Source organism: Equus quagga, chromosome 14 (genome assembly GCF_021613505.1).
Source record: "Equus quagga isolate Etosha38 chromosome 14, UCLA_HA_Equagga_1.0, whole genome shotgun sequence".
In the NCBI taxonomy this organism is placed as follows: Eukaryota; Metazoa; Chordata; class Mammalia; order Perissodactyla; family Equidae; genus Equus; species Equus quagga.
This window is the reverse complement of record NC_060280.1, coordinates 91327176-91347198: the sequence shown is the minus strand read 5'-3', so window position 1 is coordinate 91347198 and position 20023 is coordinate 91327176. Positions and strand designations below refer to the sequence as shown.

The following is a 20023-nucleotide window of genomic DNA, read 5'->3' as shown; positions in this document are numbered from 1 at the left end:
TAACGTCTTTGAGGAAGACATATGGTTTCTGGTCTATCAAGATGCGACAGGTGCATCTTCCACGTTTCCCGCCCCAGACCCAGAATCAGCTGCTTCCTCAAGGTTTCCCGGTTCTCCCACTTGGAAATGGTGTTTAGAGACCACAATCTGGGCTTAGGGAGTGCTCATTGCGACGAGCTCGAGCTCAGTCTTTGTTTCAGTGGGGACTTTTTCAGAGAACAGACTAGGAAACGTCTGCTTTTTATAAAGGTAAAATTTATCGTGATATGTCCAATTCAAATTCAAGATGACCGGGTTTTAATTGAACATAATCAATCTTACATCTCCTTCACGCCCTCTGAAAATCCTGGTTCTTGACACCAACATAATTACTTCTTTGCTTTATCCGATACTAGATAGGCAATAAGTTCAGAATGCCAATTTTAACACCATCAATAACAACATAGCAGTGGTATGTCCAGTCAAACTGTTGTGTTTTAAAGTTACTAGATTCCATCTCTGTATTGTTTTGTCGCTAACTAGATACACAGGTTTGTTCACTTTATTTAATTTTTGTTTTTAGCACTATATTTACATTTAAAATTTTGTTTTATCATTATAGAAAATACTTATGTGGTTGGAAAGTCAAGTATATAAAACAAGATATACTTTTTAAAGGTCTAGCTTCTCTCTCTGTCCCCTCCATTCTACTTCTTCCCTCTAGAGGTAACTTTTAAAAAATGTTAAATGGTCTATCTTTCCTTTTTTTTTTGTGAGAAAGAGGAGCCCTGAGGTAACATCTGCTGCCAATCCTCCTCTTTTTGCTGAGGAAGACTGGCCCTGAGCTAACATCTGTGCCCATCTTCCTCTACTTTATATGTGGGATGCCTGCCACAGCATGGCTTGACAAGCAGTGTGTAGGTCCACACCCGGGATCCAAACCCAAGAACCCTAGGGTGCTGAAGAAGAATGTGTGAACTTAACTGCAGCACCACCGGGCCAGCCCCTATCTTTCCATTTTTAAAAAATATAAGCCAGTGCAACACAACAGAATTTAACTGAGGGAATTGAGCTGATCTACATATTCCTAAGTATTGAGCCAAGGGAAGAAAGGAACAATGAGACAATTCTCCCATTCTACCTCAGGCCCTTTGCATGTGCTGAACTTCTCACACCTTAGTTGTCAGTTCAATTGCTTCTTGAAGGAAATATTTTTGCAGTTTCCAAATTATTCCATGATATGCCCCCCTCGCTTGCTATAATTTATCACCTTTGTAATTAATAATTAGTTACATAGTTGGTTAATGGTCTGTCTCATTCTCTAGATCGAGGTCCACGCGGGCAGCAATATTTGCCTTACTCAACGTTGTGTGCCCATCTCCCAGCACAGTGCCTGGCTCATAATAGGCCCTCTGATTGATGTTTATGACATCTGATGAATGAATCTATTGTATACATGAAGGAATAAATGAATGATCAATAATGATGTTGGCTTTAGGCTCTTCCACGGCCCCCTAACCTCCCTACACTTCCGTTTCCCCTCCGTGAAATGTGATCACGCGGTCCCTCCCTCCCCCGGGATCGATGAGAAGCGTAAGAGAGGTGATGAGCACCCACAAATCAATTCCTTGGCCGGCGTCACGTTGAATACTGTAACGATTTTATTAATTAACAGGCACTGGTCGCCGGCAGATGGCGCCACTAGCCCCGCTCGCGCCCCGGGCCGGGCTGGGGCGGGGTCACGGCTGGGGGCGGGGTCAGGGGCGGGGGCGGAGCCAGGACGCGGCAGGGGCGGAGCCAGCAGTTGCGGCGCCGCGGGGCCTGTGCGGCCCAGGACGTCCCCGTCGCCTCTGGCCCCGCCCCCCAGGGCGGGACGTGCACGGCGATTGGCCAGTGAGGGCGAGAGGCGGTCGCCATTGGCCCGCTCGCCGTCGGCCCGGCGGGCGGTGTCCGGACGCAGGTGCCGGCCGGAGAGGAGCGGGCGGCGCCGACTGGACCGGCCGGGCCGGGACCCGGGCCGGGGCGAGCGGAGGGGCCTGCGCGGCCGCCCGGCCCGGCCGCGGATCAGGTAGGCGCGAGCGGGCGGGGCCGAGGGGCGCCAGTCCGCGGGTCGGCCCGGGGTTCGAGGCCCGAGCCTGGCCCCCGGGCAGGACGGCCGGGCTCGCACCCTCGGCCTCCGCCTTCCCCGGGACGAGGGGCTCGCAGTCCGGTCTCCAGGGCAGCGGCAGGTCTCGGGGCCCGGCACACAGTAGGCGCCTCTCGGAGCCTTGGTTTCCCCATCTGTGAAACCGGGTCATCCCGGCGCCGATCTCATGAGGCTGTTGGAGGTGGCGGAGGAGGAAAGTGCCCTGCACACAGTAGGCGGTCCATAAGCGGTCAGTGTCCTTCCCCAACCTCCCTCTCAGAGGGGCTTTGCCTGGAAAAGAGTCAATATTCTCATGAGCCGGGAATGTGTACAAAGCAGAGCACCTGGCTGTTAGTGGGTGCCCCAAACTGGGTAGCCAGGATGTATGTGACTGACTCATTTAGTCCTCCAGGGACCGTCGGAGGTGGAAGTGCTAGGAAGCTTCCCGTTAGACAGATGAGGAAGTCGAGGCTCAGAGACGTCAAGTCTTTTACCCAGGGCCACACAGCAAATGAGAGCAGAGCTAGGATTAGAACCTGGCCTCCAGTGACGAAGCCTCTCCTTGGTGAGTGAAGGGGAATGAATGCATTTCGCAGGCTCCACCTTTATCCTGAAAAATAATTATGGTGAGCATTTATCGAACACTTACTGTATGCCAGGTGCTGACTGTGCCTTGTCTCATCAAACCCCCTCAACAGCTCTGTAAGCTGATGGCGGTGATTGTAACAAGCGCTAATATTTACCAACTTCTTCATATTTACGGATTTTTGAGCTGGGTGTCATTGTGACCCCCATTTTATAGATGAGAAAATTGAGGCACAGACAGTGAAGCAACTGGCCTGAGAGACACTGTGAGGAGTTAGGGTCCTCGGAGTCCTCTGCCCTCAGTTTCCTGCCCTCAGAAAAAGGAGGCTGGGCAGGTGTGGAAAGGCTGTGGTGTCCCAGTGCCACCCCAGACATGCCTAGCCAAGGAATCGAGCCTGGGGGCTCCTTCTCAGGAAGCCCCTCAGCAGACTCAGTCCACCAACTCCGTCAACCTATTTGGCAGAGGAGAAGGATGAGGCCCAGAGAAGCCAAGCGACTTGTCCTAGGACACACAGCATCAGGGCCAGAGTCAGGACTTAAAAGAACTCAAGGGTCTTGAGTCCCAGACCCACTCAGTGGACTAAGTTCAAATGTTGGTGCTGTTTCTTAGCTGTGTGACCTTGGGCAAGTAGCTGCCCCTCTCTGAGCCTCAGTCTCCTCAGCTGTCACATGGGGTCATTTATTGGACTTATGTCATAGGTTTGTTGTGAAGACTTGGTGAAATTCGTCTCCCGGGCACTGGGCCCGGTTTGCTTGGGACCTTGGCTCAGCCCCCATCTCTGCAGCTCCAGAGCTGAGCCTAGCCTGCAGCCACCCCATCCTTGGGGCCAGTCTCGACTTTGGCCTCTTGTAAGCCCAAGCCTCTGTGGTTTGCACAGACCTCTAGCCTCTAAACATATCTGATTCCTCCCCTGGGTGCTGGCAGACCCTCTGGGGTGCAGAGACCTGGTTCTGCCACTGCTGTGAAACAGAGTAGGGGCCAAGAGATGAACGCAGCAACAATTAACGTGGCCACTCTGTGCCAGACGCAGGGCCAGGCGCTGGGGGTGGCGGAGAGCAAATCCAGCCTGGTCCCTCGTTCACAGAGCTCACGAAAGCACAGAGGACAGAGGCGGTTACACAGTAAACCAACACCGAGGGCGTTTTTGGAGAGGGGCGCATTCTGGGAGGGTGGTAATGTGGACACCAATGGTGGCCAGAGTGGTCAGGGAAGGCCTCCCAGGGGAGGTGACCTTTGCAGAGGACACTTATAAGAACTATTTAGACTCAGTGAGCTTGGCACCTGGCACACAGTAGGTCCGTAATAAAGAACAGCTGCTGGGGTTGTTTTGGCCATTGGCATGTTAGCAGATTTACCAGATGGGTTTTTGTTTTCCTGTAAGAATAAAAGAAATGGCAGAGCTTAACATGTACAGGAGCTGTGATGGTTCTTTTTTATTTATTTATTTTTTTTTGAGGAAGATTAGCCCTGAACTAACATCTGCTGCCAATCCACCTCTTTTTGCTGAGGAAGGCTGGCCCTGAGCTAACATCCGTGCCCATCTTCCTCTACTTTATATGTAGGACGCCTACCACAGCATGGCTTGCCAAGCAGTGCCATGTCCACACCCAGGATCCAAACTGGTGAACCCCGGGCTGCTGAAGCGCAACGAGCGAACTTAACCGCTGCGCCACTGGGCCGGCCCCTGATGGTTCTTATAAGGCCCAGTTACTTGCAGAAACGTTCAGACCGGTCCTTTGTGGGACGGGAGGAGTGGCTTCCCCTCTGTGTGCCTTCCCCCAGTAGCCCTGGGGCTCCCCTGCTGACCTCAGAGCTGGGAGTTCTGGTCGCAGGCCCTCAGGAGGGACAGGGGCACACACCACAGGCCAGGCCCAGCCGCTGCCCCGCGAGCGTGTTATCTCGGTCACGCAGCCTTCCCCCAGGGCTCCTGACTCAGGGCGATACAGTAATCCCTCCGTATCTTCGAGGCATTGGCTCCAGGGACTCCCCCACCCCACCCCACCCCAGCAGATACCAAAATCTGCGCATGCTCACGCCCCTTATAGACGATGGCTTGGTATTTGCGTCTACCCTCTGAACATCCTCCTATGCACTTTAAATCATCTCTAGATCACTTCTAATAACTAATACGATGGAAATGCTGTGGAAATAGGTGTGATACCGTTTTGTTTAGGGAATAATGAGAAGAAAAACCAGTCTGTCCGTGCTCAGTACAGACGCAACCATCGTAGGCCTTTTGATCCGCGGATGGTTGAATCCGCAGAGGTGGAACACATGGATACGGAGGGCCGCCTGTAGTGGCTTATCTGGCCTGCAGCGCCCAGTGGTGGAGGCCCGGAAGGGCGTGCTGGGTCAGGAGGGCTTCTGGCTGAGCTATTCAGAGGGCGCTGATCTGTTGCCAGACTGTCCTGGCGCAAAAAGTTCGTCAATGACTTACACTACTTTTCTCCCTTTTCTTCTCTCTTGGGGTCTCAGATTTTGACGGGCAGGGGTTGGTAAAAGCCGAGAGTAGGGGCACCTCAGTGAGTGTTGCTGGGGTCTCTGGGCCACAGCTCCCGGAGACAAAGGCCTGAGGATGAGACCAGTTGGAGACAGAGATCCTTAGCTCCAGGACACCTGTATTGGCTTCCAGGGGGCGTCTAGAGAGGCCTCTGTTACTCTCATGAAATTCTCAGAGGGAAATGCACAAGTCTCACTGGCTAGATGGAGCAAGGAGTTTGGAGGAGGGATGGGGAGGAGTTTGGAGGAGGGACGGGGGAGGAGTTTGGAGGAGGGATGGGGGAGGAGTTTGGAGGAGGGACGGGGAGGAGTTTGGAGGAGGGATGGGGGAGGAGTTTGGAGGAGGGATGGGGGAGGAGTTTGGAGGAGGGATGGGGAGGAGTTTGGAGGAGGAATAGAGGAGGGATGGGGGAGGTTGGAGGAGGGATGGAGGAGGAGGGATTGGGGAGGAGGCATGGAGGAGGGATGGAGGAGGAGGTTCCAAGGATCCCTTTGGCAGGTCAGACCTGGGGTCGGGGCGGATCCTGTTGAAGTCACCACCAGAGCAGACTTGAGATTGCTGCCCACAGGCCTCTCCTCCGGGACAGAGACGTGGCTTAGAGCAGCTGCTCTGGCGGGGACAGAGGCCTCCCTGGTCCTCTCCAGCCTGGGTCACTTCCTTCATGGCCTGAGGTATCAAGGAGTTCAGAGCCCTGCGAGAGGCCCAGAACCAGAAGGGTCAAGGGAACTCACCATCTTGTTCCGCGGGGCCCAGTTTCTAGCTCATTCTGCCCCACTCAGAGGCAGGCTCTGTGCTCTGAGCCCAGCGCTGGGAGTCTGGTCTGCAGAGAACAAGACTACGTGGCTGGCGGGCGTGGTTCCGGCCCAGGAAAGCGCCAAGCACAGGGCCGGGCACACAGCAGGTGCTCAATAACTGTGGGGGGGCCGTTACCGTCTCTGGAAAGGTGATGCTAGGGGCAGCCTGCGAGCACTGAGGGCTGGACCCGGCTGGCCTTTCTTAGGAGAGTTAGAGCCTCAGGTGTGCCCCAGGCCTGGGCTCGGGGGTCCTCACTGGATCCTCACCCTATACCCCCATCTCACAGATGCGGCCACTGAGGCTCAGAGAGCTGCATTCAAACCCCAGTCTGTGTCCGCCTCGCTGACCTTGCCCTTAATCTCCCTGCCTGCCTCTCCCCAGGCTCCTGGGACCATGGGCCTTGGGCCCTGAGGACACAGGGCTCCCTGTGGCCATGACGACAGGTGAATGCTGCCACCTCCCCGGCTCCCTGTGCGACTGCTCCGGCAGCCCCTCCTTCTCCAAGATCGTGGAGGCCACGGGCCTTGGGCCACCCCAGTATGTGGCACAGGTGACGTCAAGGGACGGCCGGCTCCTCTCCACTGTCATCCGGGCCTTGGATGGGCCGAGGTGAGTGAGGACTGAGCAGGTGTCTGTCCTCAGTGGCTTGGCTCTCTGGGCCCAGTGCTTTCCTCCCAGTCTGGGGTCAGAAGTCCAACCATCTGGAGGGGCAGGTGGGCAGATTCCCAGAGAAAGGGCTCAATGAGTCACTACCCCATGGGAGGCCAGGAGGCCCATGGCTGGCAGGGCCTGATTCTTTAGGAAAAGCAGAAACTCCAGATTACACCGTGAAAGCTGAAGACTAAACGTTGGCGAGGAGCTCAGATTTTGGCGAATCAGTATAAAGAGGGGGTAGGAGTGTAGGCTGTGGGCTCACGGTGCCTGGGCTCAAATCCTGCCTGGAGACCTCTCTCCCTGTGTGACCCAGGACAAGTCACTTCCCCCGGTGTCTCTAAGATGGGGATATCTTCCTCCCGGAGCAGTTCTGAAAGCACGTTGCCATGGTCCACATAAAGCCTAGGACGGGGGTGGCTGCCTCACAAGCATTCTATACAAGTATTTAAAACCCATTGCTGGTGGGCCAGCCCTGTGGCGTAGCAGTTACGTTCACTCGGTCTGCTTCGGCGGCCCAGGGTTCGCAGGTTTGGACCTACAGACTGCTTATCAAGCCATGCTGTGGTGGCGTTCCACATAGAAGAGCTAGAAGGACCCACAACTAGGATATACAACTATGCACTGGGGCTTTGGGGAGGAAAAAAAAAAGAGGAAGATGGGCAACAGATGTTAGCTCAGGGCCGCTCTTCCTCACCAAAAAGCATGTCTAAAAAAAAAAAAACCTTGGTGCTGGCCTTTGATACCCACCTGTGAGCAGAATCAGCCTGCTTCACTCATTGGTCATCACTTCCAAAGAAGGGAGTTTTAAGGAAACCCCACACAAATTGGAATCCATTTTAACTTACTTAGATTTCAAACAGTTACCAGATTGGCTGGAGGAGTAGGATTCTAAGTGATTTCTTTTTCTTTCAGTTTTTCAAGTTTTACCTGTTGTTGCTGTGTTTATTGGCTACGATTTAATTCATAAGCTTTTTCCCCTCAGTTTTGTTTATTGTGGTAAAATATGCTTAACATCAAATGTACCGTCTTAACTATTTTTGTTTGTTTGTTTGTTTTTTGTGAGGAAGATTGGCCCTCACCAATCTCAACCAAGATCGTTGCCAGTCTTCCTCTTTGTGCGTGAGGAAGATTGTTGCTGAGCTAACATCTGTGCCAGTCTCCCTCTATTTCGTATGTGGGACACCACCACAGCGTGGCTTGACGAGTGGTGCTAGGTCCACACCTGGGATCCGAACCCGTGAACCCCGGGCCACCGAAAGGGAGCATGCAAACTTAACCATTGTGCCACCGGGCCAGCCCCTTAACCATGGTTAAGCGCACAGCTCAGTGGCATTAAATTCATTCACGTGGTTATGCAACCATCCCCTCCATGTGTCTCCAGAACTTTCTCATTTTCCCAAACTGAAAGTCTGTCCCCATGAAACAAAACTCCCCACCCCTCCCCTGGCCCCTGGCGCCACCGTCTCTTTTCTGTCTCTCTGGACGTGACTCCCGTTGGGCCCTCGTGCAGGTGGGATCATACAGTATTTGTCCCTTTGTGCCTGGCTTATTGCACTCAGCGTAATGCCTTCCATTCACCCGTGGTGTCGCAGGTGTCAGGATTAGTTCAGAAGCTTCTCATTCAGACAGGAAGAGAAGCAGGGGAGGCCTCGCAGGGCTTCGAGGGAGCTCACAGCGCTCACGCTCTTTGTCTCTGCCTGGTGTCGCGCCCTCCGGGAAGCCTTGCCTGCACCCCATGAGAGCGGGAACTCTCTTTCTGGGCTTCTGGGCTTCCTCCAGGGTGCTGGTTTTTAGCTCTGCGTCTCCATCAGACCCTTGAAGTCAGGATGGGGTCTGTCTCTGCTGGTCCAGCCAGGCTGGGAGCCAGAGCACCCTTGGGACCTCCCAGCCAGCACTGCCAGGACAGGCGGCCCGGGAGGAAGCTGACGGAAGCTGGGGTCTCCCTACACGGGGTTCCTGAGGGGTGCCGAGTGAGTTGACCCCACTGTGCCCTACTCTCCCTCTTGACAGCTGGGGAAACTGAGGCCCAGAGGGAGGCGGACCCCTGTCAGTGTCCCTGAGCAGGGCTGAGGCTTGAACCCCCACTCCGGTGGGGAGTGACTCGGGAAGGAGGAGCTCACTGCATCCCAGCAGCCTCTCCTGCAGTCCCCAGAGACCCAGGCGAGCGGCGGGTGGGACGGCCATGCCCGCTGAGACCACAGGGCCTCCTGAGCTGCTCTGGCCTCCTTGCTGGCGGCTTCTCCCATCTGCCTTTTGATGCCACTCAACCCAAACCTGGCGGGGCTGAAGGCCAGGGCGGGACCTCCTGTCCCGGAGAGCAGGCCGCTGTTTCTCCCAAGAGCTGTCGTCATCCAGGGACGTGGCCTTCCCTACAGCCTCCTGGCCAGCCTCCCCAGGAGCAAATGAGGATCTTCCGGCCGCTGCTGCCGCTGGGAGGTTCTGGGGTTGGCAGAGGCCACGCAGGCAGGTCACCGTCCCCTGCCCTCGCCCTGTAACTCCTTCTAGCCAGCCTGCCAACAGAGAGTAAGCAGGAGTGGGGCTCAAGGATGTCATAGCCGGCGCCTTCCTAAAAATCAAGCCCTCTATCTGGCTTCCAAGGAGACCTGGGGCCCTGGGGGCACATGGCAGAGACTAGGCGGGGCGGAAAGTTCTGGACCCTGAACCCAGCAGAGGCCAGAGAGGAAGGGCCAGGAGGCGTCTCTGGGGCCAAGACAATCTACAGAAACTCAGGCTTGGGGCCAGGCTGTGGGGCCCCTGGACCCCTCTGAGCCCTCGGCACTCTGCCCACCAGGCTGTGAGCGGGCCCGGGCCTTTCTGGAAGCTGCCCCAGCATTGCCGCATCCCCAGCCCTTCTGCCCAGCCTTCCCCACGGCTTCTGTTCCCTCCCTCGCTCCCCATCTCCCATCTCCTCTTGCTCGTGGAGCATCCCTGGGCAGCCCCATGGGAGTCTGTGGTATCTCCCCTGCTCCCCCATCCCTTTTCCTTCTCATCTGTATCGGGTGCGTCATTTTCCTGCTGGAATTTCGTGAGCGAAGCCCCTTTCTCTTGCCCCACTGTCTGTGGCAGGCAGCATAGCCTAGTGGCTCAGAGTACACAAGCCGTGGATCCAGACTTCCTGGGTTCAAACCCCAGCTCTGTGGTCTACTGGCTGTGTGAGTTTGCACACACAAGTGAACCCCTCGATGCCTCAGTTTCTCTGTCTGTCAAATGGGGGCAGAAACAGCACCTTCTCCACAGGCTCCCTGCGAGAACGAGACAAATTAATCCCCGTGTTGCCCTTTGTTAGTGCACAGTCCGTAAATGCTCCATAACAAATCCGTTTCTGTTTTGTTTTCTCGGAACTTGCTCTTCCCGAGTAGGATGCCCGGGACAAACCCCAAACTGACGTGGCTCTGCCCCGAGGTTCTCATCTCTTCCACTTCCTGGGGTTGGTTTCCGGAGGAGGGATTGCTCCCCTGTGAACGTGGTGTGTGTCTGGGGAGCGAGGGGTCAGAGTGGAGGGGGGCGTAGGGCTGCCGGCACAGCAGACGTGAGGGGTTTGCCCAGCGCCTGTGTTCTGGCAGCCAGGCCCCGCCCACCGCCAGCCACGCTCAGAAAAGTGTAGAAACAGTTGGGAGGGGAAACTGGCGTTATCTGGGAAACAGCTCTTCTGCTCCGCCCCCTTCGTGTGTTCCTACAGTGGCTCTCCGGACAGAAGTGTCTGGAAAACAATGACTCATGTGCTGGACAGCCTCTGGGCCCACCAAGGCCACTCCCCCAGCCTCCTGAGCTGCCCCAGGAAGGACCCAGCATCCCCAGAGACCCTGCTGGGGCTGAGACTTCCCCGAAGCAGCTTCCTGGGGATGCTTTTTATGTCTCTTTTCCAAGCCTCACAAGAGCACAGGAGCGGGAAGTTGTTTTCCTTGGATGCTCAGGTTTCTTGGGTAGTGCAGCCTTCAGGTGTGGCTAGATCCAGAGCCTCTGATGATGGCCTTGAGAATCCACCCTTGCCCGTCTCTTGGCTCTGCCTTCCTCTGTTTGGCATCATTCACAGACTCCACGTGGAGACCAGGCTGCTGCCAGCAGTTCCAGACTTAACATCAGCCACGCTGCCTGTGGTTCTGGAGTTTAGTGGGGGAAAAAAAAAAAGAATTTCAGGAATGAATTCCCAGTGGCTCTGATTGCATCACACATGCCCTTCCCTGAGTTGGTCCTTGTGACCAGGAGTGTGTAGTGTTCTGATTGGTCAGGTCTGAGGTCATCAGCGGTGTCATCAGCTCTGCCCTAGTCCCTGAGGACCAAGGGTTGAGAGCAGGGTGGTTACCCAGTACATTGAAGGTGGTATTGCAGGAAAAGGAGGAGCAGACACTGGGCAGGCAGGTACAAGAGATGCTCACCCTGGGCCTAAAAAGGTGCCACCAGAACCCTGGGGAGGAGCACATCACTCCGTCTGTGGGAATCTGGGAAGGCTTCCCAAAGGAAAGGACATTTGGAGCTGGGTGTTGAAGGATGAGTAGAAGTTTGCCAAGTGGCAGCAGAGGGGCAGTGCTGAGTTCGTGATCCAGCAGGTAGTGAGCAGGCATAAGCAGGAAGCCTGGTCCTTGCTCATGTGTCCTATCTGTGTGTCCAGCGATGGTCCCTTCTGCCGCATCTGCCATGAGGGAGCCAACGGGGAGAGCCTGCTGTCTCCGTGTGGCTGCACCGGCACCCTGGGCGCCGTGCACAAGAGCTGTCTAGAGAGGTGGCTTTCCTCGTCCAACACCAGCTACTGCGAGCTGTGCCACACGGAGTTTGTGGTGGAGAAATGTCCCCGGCCCCTCATAGAGGTACGCTCAGGAGCCTGAGGCTGGTGCGGGTGGCGGGGACCAGAGGCGGGGACTGCCCTGGGCCTGGGGCAGTGGCTTCTCTTGTCGGGTGGACCCCTCCTGCCCCCCAGAGATTCTGCTGATGGAGGTGGGGAACCAGGCCTGAGGTTCCAGACTGGCCAGACCCTGGGCCCCCTCCCTGTTTGGGTCACTTCAGGTGACCCCCTGAAGCCGAGACCTGAGGAATGAGGAGCCAGCAGAACCCAGGGAAGGGAGGTCCTGGCAGAGGGCACAGCAAGTGCAGAGGCCCTGAGGCCACGAGGAGCTTGGTGTCCTTGATGCCCAGTGGCTGGAGTGGAACGAGTTAAAGGAGAAAGGCAGCCCAGAAGGAGGCGGGAACGGCCACACCCAGCTTCGACTTTAGCCTGAGTGTGATGGGGTGGGATAGGGCACTCCCAGGCCTGGCGGGTGCCTTGCTGCTCCCCAGGGCCCTCCCGGCTGGCTGGATGCCCTCCAGCTCCTCCCTGCCCTCCTTGGCAGGGGGGTGGCTGAGAGCTACAGGCTAATGTCCCTGGGCTGAGATGTGAAAGGCTCCTGGCCCACCTGGGAGCTGGGCTCTTAGGAGAACGGTGGGAGGGAGAGCCAGCCCCTCCTGCACCTGTCCGCCTCTTACCTCGAGCTCCAGCCACACGAGCCTCGTCCCCACTGTACTTTGTCTAATCTACACACGTCCACCTCAGGGCCTTTGCACATGCCATTCTTGCAGTCTGGAGTGCCATCTCCCCCATTCTTCACGTGGCTTCTCCTGCTCATTCAGCTCTCCACAGCAGGGCTTCCCCTCCCTGACCATCCACCCCACTTCATACCTCTCCTGACTAGCAAGGGAGTTCTGGTTTGGCAGGGACCCTTTCTGTTCTGTTCTCCAGAGTTCCATGAGTGAAGCCCATATCTCTTGGCCCGTCATCTGTGGCAGGCAGTGGAGCATAGCGGCTGAGGCCACACAGGCCCTGGGGCAAGACTTCCTCGGTTCTAGTCCAGGGTTTGTGGATGACTAGCCATGCGAGTTTGCACAAATGAGTCAGCCCCTCCGTGCCCTCAGTTTCCCCCATCTGTAAATGGGGGCAGAAATGCCCAGCATCCAGCAGGGCCTGGTTCCTCGTAGGCTCAGCAAGTATAGGAAGGAAGGAAGGGATGGAGGGAGGGGCCAGGCAGGAGGACGGTCGCAGGCCCAGCGATCAAGATGGGTGTCAGCCGAGGGAGGCATAGGGCCTGGAGGTCCGCACCGCATCCCCAGCGGGGCCAGCAGGAGGGCGCCGGGTAGACCCTTCAGCAGCTCACCTGCTCCCTTCCTCTCCGCAGTGGCTGAGGGACCCGGGGCCTCGGACCGAGAAGCGGACACTCTGCTGTGACATGGTGTGCTTCCTGTTCATCACACCACTGGCCGCCATCTCGGGCTGGCTGTGCCTGCGCGGCGCCCAGGACCACCTCCGGCTCCACAGCCGGCTCGAGGCCGTGGGGCTCATCGCCCTCACCATCGCGCTCTTCACCATCTATGTCCTCTGGACGCTGGTGAGTGGCCGCCGGCTGGAGAGCAGGCAGCTGGGGGGCTCCCTGCTGGCGACCTCCCGGAGTCTCAGGGGTTCCAGATTCCGAGCCCCACCAAGGGCCAGGGAAGCCTGAGCCTGATGTGAGCCTTCTGTTCTGTGGGGACCAGGGCACCTGCTCCCCAGTGCTGAGCGTGGCCTCCACCATCCATGAGCCCACCCAGAGTCGGCCAGGCTGCGGGGAGAGGCCGGGAGGGAGGAGGATGAAGCGACTGCGAGAAAAAGCCCCTGGGATTGAGAGAGACTGCCCTGGGGGTGTCGCTCCAGGCTCCTGGCAGGCATTAGCACCCTGCTGGGAGACCTGAGGTCCCCCGGGGTCTCACCCCTGGGGCAGAACCACTGCCTTCCAGCTGTGGGGGCGTTCCCTCTCCACGATGATTTTGCAGTGCATCCACTAGCGTGTATTTTTTTAAGACAAATAGGATGAAATCATAAGGCCTGCTTTGCAGTCTGCTGCTGTTCACTTTCCTAATGTCCTTTAAAAAAACAGGCAGCCACCCAACAGCCAGTCATCGTGTGGGTGGACCATATTTATCTAGCCAATCCCTTGTGATGGACACTGGGATTCCTTCCAATGTTTTTCTTCTCTTTCCACCTTTTTTTTTTTTTGCCTTTATGAACCGTGCTTTGGGCACCAGCCGTGCAAATATTTCTTGGAACTTGCTTCGTCAGAGTATGAACCACTGACAGTTCTTTATCAATGGTCTTGTATAGACTTCATGTATTAGAGCAGTTTAAGTTTCACAGCAAAATGGGGAGCAGAAAGTGCAGAGAATTGCCACGTACCCCCTGTCCGCTCCCCACAGCCCCCCTCACAGTCACCATGGCACCAGCGTGGTCCCTTTGTTGCAGTTGATGAACCAACATGGACACGTCATTGTCGCCCAGAGTCCATAGTTGACACTGGGGTTCACTCCTGGTGTGGCACATTCTCTGGGTTTGGACAAATCTATCAGGACATGGATGCATCATCACGGTATCATAGAGAGTAGTTTCACTGCCTTAAAAATCTTCGGTGCTTCTCTTATTCATCCCTCCATCCCCTCAGCCCCTGGCAATCACCGATTTTTTTTAGTGTCTCCATCGTTCTGCCTTTTCCAGAATGTCACAGAGTTGGAATCATCCAGGATGTAGCCTTGCAGATCAGCTTCTTTCGCTCAGTCGTATGCACTTAAGGTTCCTCCGTATCTTTTCATGACTTAAGAGCTCATTTCTTTCTTTGTTTTTTTTTGAGGAAGACTGGCCCTGAGCTAACATCCGTGCGCATCTTCTTCTACTTTATATGTGGGACGCCTACCACAGCATGGCTTGCCAAGTGGTGCCATGTCCACACCTGGGATCCGAACCGGTGAACCCCGGGCCGCCGAAGTGGAACGTGCGCACTTAACCGCTGCACCACTGGGCCAGCCCCTCATTTCTTTTTTGAGATGAATAGTATCCCATTGTCTGGGTGTCCCACAGTCTGTCTATCCATTTGCCTACTGAAGGACATCTTGGGTGCTTCCGTGTTTTGGCAACGATGTGACCGACTGCCATGGAACCCCTTCTAAGAGGCTGCATCACTTCATCCCCACCCTCTGAGACACAGAAGGGAGTTTTTTGCTCCGTGCTGCAGACCCCCTTAGCTTTGCGGGGCCCCGAGCGCTGGTGGGGAGCTGCCCCAGGAGAGTGAATGGGTGTGAGTGCACAGTCTGTATGAGAAAGGCTTGGATGCTTCTGGAAGCATGAGCCCGGCCCTGGTTTGGGCCCAGGCAGGTGCCTCGGGGACCCAGTTTTCCTCTTCCGGGGACCCAGTTTTCCTCTCCCGGGGGTGGAGGCTGCCGGCCAGCCTCCCCACCCACCCCTGCACTGCCTTACAGGTCTCCTTCCGCTACCATTGCCAGCTGTACTCCGAGTGGAGAAGAACCAACCAGAAGGTGCGCCTGAAGGTCCAGGACGTGGAGGGCTCTGAGGGTGCCCAGCCCCCGCTGCTGGCAGCCGGACTCCTGAAGAAGGTGGCAGAGGAGACGCCCGTGTGAAGGCCAGGCTGGCGGGGCCAGGGGCAGCTGGCGATGCCCTGGCGTTGGGAAGGACGGAAACTGCCCGACTCTTTCTGCACGGCCAGAATGCTTTTTAGGCCAAGAGACACCAAGCGGAGCTGACTCTGTGATCCCGTGTGAAGACACTCACTGATTGTTTTGCACACCGTTATACCCGAGGAGGCGGACGTGGTCCTGAACTTCCGATGGAGCAGGCACCCTGATCTCTTCCCGAGGTCTACTCGGTCCCTTCGGGGCCAGTAGCCCTGGTGAGTCGAGGGTGTCCATCAGGCCGGGAGGTTCCACAAGCTTCTTGCGCTTCTCCGCACCCGGCAGGCTCGCTTTCCCGGCACCCTCGACTTCATCAAGTTGCACCGCGTTTCAAAAACCCACCCCAAATGAATAAAAGCAGGCCTTGCTGGACAAAATGGACTTGTCAGTTACGTTTCTGAACCGAGGCCTCAAAGTGAGGCACCCGGGACACGAGGGGAGTCAGGGACCACACCGAGGTAAAGAATAAAAAATGAAAAGAAAGGCCCTCTGCTGGTTTTGAGGGATCTGTTATGAAACGCACTGCAAGAAGCAAAGTCTGAGTTTTCAGGTGAAGAGCAGGTAGCGGGATTATATAATAAATGATTTACAATCACTATACGTAAGTTTCCACTTCCTTTGCATCTCCCATGGGCCAGCCGCCACGCTGGTATACTTACTAATGACTAATGCCCACACTTCTGGAGGGTTCCCCATCTCTGAGCCTGCATGGGCACCCTCCCTCTGACTCTCACTACCATCATCGGTGGGAGGAATAGCTAGCACCTCCATTCTAAGGGTGACAAGACAGGGGCCCAGAGCAGAGAAGCCTCTGTCTGAGGCCCCACAGCTCTAGAAAGTGGAGTTGGGTTGCCCTCAGGTCCGCATGGCCCCACTGCTGAGCTCTATGCTTCCCCTTCTGTGAGGACTCAGGAAAAGCAGCAGAATATGGTCGTGCTCATAACAGCATCCACCGTTTGAGCACTTTCCGAGCTTTTAACCTTTGAGGGTTCTCTGCATCAGGCCACATTTCATCCTCAGAGGAGCCCCGACAGGTGGGTTCCCGAATTCTCTTAGGAATCTCATTTGCAGATGAGCAAATGGAGGCTGGAGCAGGGGGGTCGCTTCCTCAAGATCGCACCTCCCTGATGGGCCAGCACAGTGTCTGGCATGTTCTATTGATTTTGGCATGAATCCCTGTCTGGTATGTGGCTCACCCACAGAGGAAGAAAAACCCTTTCTGCCCGGGAGTAGAAGGACGAGCGGCAGCCAGCCTGGCCACAGGAGTGGAGGGAACAGCACAGGGTACAGGCCTGGAGGCTAGAGCATGCGTGGCCTGTGGTGGGGCAGCATGGCAGACGAGGTTGCTGGAGCAGCGTGACGGAGGGGCAGAGGGGTAAGAGAAAGGCAGTTAGAAAGATGCGCGGCACTCTGTGGGCATCTGGCGGTCTGCAGAAACCCAGGGTCTTACCCAAGTGCCTTAGCTCCCCCAGCGCTCAGGGGCCCTTCTGGCCATGGCAGCTCGCCTCTCTACACAGGCCTGGCACCCACCTCTTTCAGGCCAACTTTGGATTGCAGTGCCCCTGGAGATGATGTCAGGAGGCCCCAGGATATGCCATCGTGAAAAGAGCTGTTTCCTTTGCAAATCTCTTCTAATCCTTTCAATTACATCGAGGAGACCGTTGTAGCTTGGGCTAGGCTGTCTTTTTTTTTTTTAAGATTGGCACCTGAGCTAACAACTGTTGCCAATCTTCTTGGTTTTCTTCTGCTCTTCTCCCCCCCCCCCCCCCCCCCCCCAGTATATAGTTGTATATTTTTTTAGTTGTGGGTCCTTTTACCTGTGGCATGTGGGAAGCTGCCTCAGCATGGGCTGATGAGCGGTGCCATGTCCCCGCCCAGGATCGGAACCAGCGCTGCTAGGCTGTGTTAAATGACCCTTAACCCGAGCAAAGAGAGAGCAAGCCTCAGGCTCAGCCTTTGGCAGTGTGCGCGACTGAATTTATACTTGAATAGCATCATCCTCCTATTTTTTACAATAAGTTTTCATATATTTACTTTACACATATTTGCATATATTTACATGAGATGTGAGGCACAATTTTAAAACATGCCTTTAAAGGAAAAGGAAAGTGTGAAGGAAAGACTAGTTCAAGAGATAGCAAAACCCAGGATCTGGGCACAGTTGGGTTATGTCAGCCAGCCCGTAGAAGTCCAGCCTGGAAGAGAGTTTGTCTCACAACCAGGGCCTGGCTTGTCCCTGATCTCCTGTCACACCCACTGTGGGAGAAAGGATCAGACAGGTGGCTTCTTGTTCCTCCTGTTTTGCATTGGGACGCCTCCCTGATTCTGAGTCTGCTGTGGCCTCTTCTGCCATCTCTGAGCTCGGCTAGAGGAGGAAGGTAAACTGAGACAGAATGAATCCAGTGGGGCCATGGAGGAAGGGAAGGTTGGTATGGGGGGGGGGCTGGTTCAGGAGGTGATGTGGGAGGAGGGGCTTGAAGATGGGCAGGAGAAGGGAATTCTGGGGGGCAGGTGAGTTTGGGAAGTATGTGGGAATGGAGCTGGTCTCTTTCCACTGAGCTACCAGGTGGATTTATTCTCTGGTCCTGAAATTCTCAACCCTGGCTCAGAATCACCAGGCAGAATTAAGCAGCTGGGAGGGTGTGGTAGGTGACATATTCCCCAGAGCCTGATGAAATGTAGTCATTCTGTGAGAGAGGAGGGGGAAAAAACCCTCTTTCCCTTCGTAAGCCTCGAGTTTGGTGGTAGATGGGAACTTCTGTGAGATCCAGTGAAGCATTTCAAAGTTCCAGAGACACCAGGGAGAGGGGGTGCTGCTGGGGAAGGGAGCCTGAGGCCTCTGAATGTGCCCCTGCGCTCTGGTCTCTTCCCGGGCCACGTGGCTGCCCCAGGCCATAGCCTGTAACAGCCCTGAAATCCAGTTTGGGGACGGAGCCGAGCCCTCAGGCAAAGGCACCCAGCCAGGATCAGGCAGGAAGGAGCCCCGGTTAAGGTTAATGAGATCACCTGGCGTCTAGCTCATTTCTCCCATCACATTTGGATTCCTGCTTGTTCATTCGCTCAAGAAACATCCGCGAGCACATACGAAGTTCTCAGCCATGCGTTTTGTTTGTTGGTTGATAGGTTCAGCGAGAGATTCAGGCCACGGGATGTGCACCCAGGAGCCCCCAACGTGGTAGGGAGACAGGTCGGACACAGCCCAGATATTCCTGGTGCAGGATGATCCTTGCGTAGAGACAGCATTTTGCACTCCAGCTCTACTGCCTGGCCCGTCCGTGTCCTGCCCTCCTTACCTGGCTGACTCCTTCATATTTTTAGTAAACAGAACTTTCGCTGCCCCTCTTCCCCACCTCTGATTACAGAAAGCTGGGAGTGACGAAGTCCGGGTGTCCGGGTCGGGTGTGGGGAGATGCCTCCCTCACGAGGCCTGGGGAACCGGTGGAGCATCACGAAGGCGCCCAACCTGAATTTGCTGCGGGAATGAATGGATCCCAGCGGCCGGTCTGCGCCTGCGCGCGGCGGGGGCGTGGCCCGGAGCAGGGGCGTGGCCTGGGGCGGGCGGGGACGAGGCGGGAGCCGGTCGCGGCGCGCGCAGGCGTTACTGGTCGCGCCGGGTCACGTGAGCGCGCAGGCGCAGCGCCGCGCAGCCGGCTCCCTCACACAAAGCCCAGACGCGGAGAAAATGGCGGCAGGGGTCGAAGCGGCGGCCGAGGTGGCGGCGACAGAGCCCAAAATGGAGGAGGAGAGCGGCGCGCCCGGCGTGCCGAGCGGCAACGGGGCTCCGGGCCCGAAGGGGTGAGTAGCCCGCGGCTCCGCGTCCCGGGCCGGGCGCCTTCGCGGCGGCCCCGTTAGGTCTGTTGGCGGCCTCCCCCGGCGCGGCCTCGGCCGGGGCCTTTCCCGCGGGGCCTGCCCGCGGCGGTGGCGGCCGCGGCCGCCAGGGGTGACGCCGGGCGGCCCGGCGGCGCCGCTCTCTCCTCCCGGGGCTCGGGCTCAGGTCCCCGGGGCCCTCCGGGCCGGGCCGACCCCACGCCGAGGCCTCGGGCCCTGCCTGTGCGCTCGGGGATGATGGCGCGGGCCCGGCGCCGGAGGGACCCCGCGGTCGCGGCCTGCCCGCCTGTCGGGTGACCTTGGGCGCGTGGCTTTACCTCCCCGCGCCCCCCAATATCGACTGGGGGCTCAGTTTCCCGCTCCGGCTACTGGGGGGGGGGCAGGGAAGGGAAGCGAGCGCGCGCGTGGGGGGCTTCGCGCGTGGTCGGCCCGGTAAACGGTGGCGGAGGCGCGTGGGAACCGGGAAGGACCGCGAGGCCTCTCGGGGCGCCCCCGCGTCCCCTCCCCCGCCCCGGGCCCCCGGCGCCCGCCTCCTCCCAGGTGCGCGGGAGGCGTTGGTGCGGGGATCGGCCCTGCGCAGCCAACAAAGAGCAGGAAAGAAAAAAAAGCGAGAAACGTCCTCTTCCGTGTTCCCGGGGGAGAGCCTACATCCTCGCGCGGGCTCACCCGCTCCCGGGCTCCGTCACCTCTGCGAGGCCCGCCTGGGGCTCCCACTCCGGCCCTTGGCTGTTCAAAGTTTTCTCCAAGCCTTAGAGCCTCGTCTGCGCCCCCGCGAGACCCGCTCGTCGTGCTGACAGTCACCTGGAGGGGAGACGCGGGGAGACGTGTCGGCCTGACCGGCGCCCGTGGGGGGAGGCGGGGGGAAGGCTGGGCGCACGTGACTTCCCACCAGTTTTCTTTTCTTTTCTTTTCTTTTTTTTAAATTGTGGTAACGTGTGCGTAACGTGAAATTGGCATTTTGGGCCGTTTTAAGGGGACGGTTCAGCGGCATTGGGTGCACTGTGTTTTTTGTTGTGGCCGTTGCCACTGTCCCACGTCCAGAACTTTTCCGTCACCCCGAGCACACGAGCCGTGAAACAGTGACTCCCCAAACCCCCCC

At 57.0% G+C, this 20023-nt stretch overlaps 2 protein-coding genes across 11 annotated transcripts in view; both read left to right on the top strand.

Moving 5' to 3' along the window:
- Window positions 1-1915: 1915 nt before the first annotated feature.
- On the top strand, window positions 1916-15694 carry MARCHF2 (membrane associated ring-CH-type finger 2). The gene is made up of 5 exons (XM_046638532.1): window positions 1916-2047; window positions 6367-6594; window positions 11249-11444; window positions 12783-12992; window positions 14887-15694. The coding sequence occupies exons 2-5, from the start codon at window positions 6419-6421 to the stop codon at window positions 15043-15045; spliced, it is 741 nt and encodes a 246-aa protein (XP_046494488.1). The 5' UTR covers window positions 1916-2047; window positions 6367-6418; the 3' UTR covers window positions 15046-15694.
- A 3045-nt stretch (window positions 15695-18739) lies between these two features.
- HNRNPM (heterogeneous nuclear ribonucleoprotein M) overlaps window positions 18740-20023 on the top strand; it is a 37121-nt gene continuing 35837 nt past the window's right edge. For all 10 annotated transcript variants that reach the window (XM_046684971.1, XM_046684967.1, XM_046684973.1 and 7 more), the window contains exon 1: window positions 18740-18891. In XM_046684971.1, the coding sequence (XP_046540927.1) occupies window positions 18779-18891 (113 nt within the window). In that variant the 5' untranslated portion in view covers window positions 18740-18778. The remainder of the gene's footprint in view (window positions 18892-20023) is intronic.

Excerpts from the sequence above, each read along its gene's own strand:
- MARCHF2 (XM_046638532.1), top strand. The coding sequence starts at position 6,419 with ATGACGACAGGTGAATGCTGCCACCTCCCCGGCTCCCTGTGCGACTGC. Across the intron at positions 6,595-11,248 it reads CGGGCCTTGGATGGGCCGAG|CGATGGTCCCTTCTGCCGCA; the intron begins GTGAGTGAGGAC and ends CTGTGTGTCCAG. Across the intron at positions 12,993-14,886 it reads TCTATGTCCTCTGGACGCTG|GTCTCCTTCCGCTACCATTG; the intron begins GTGAGTGGCCGC and ends ACTGCCTTACAG.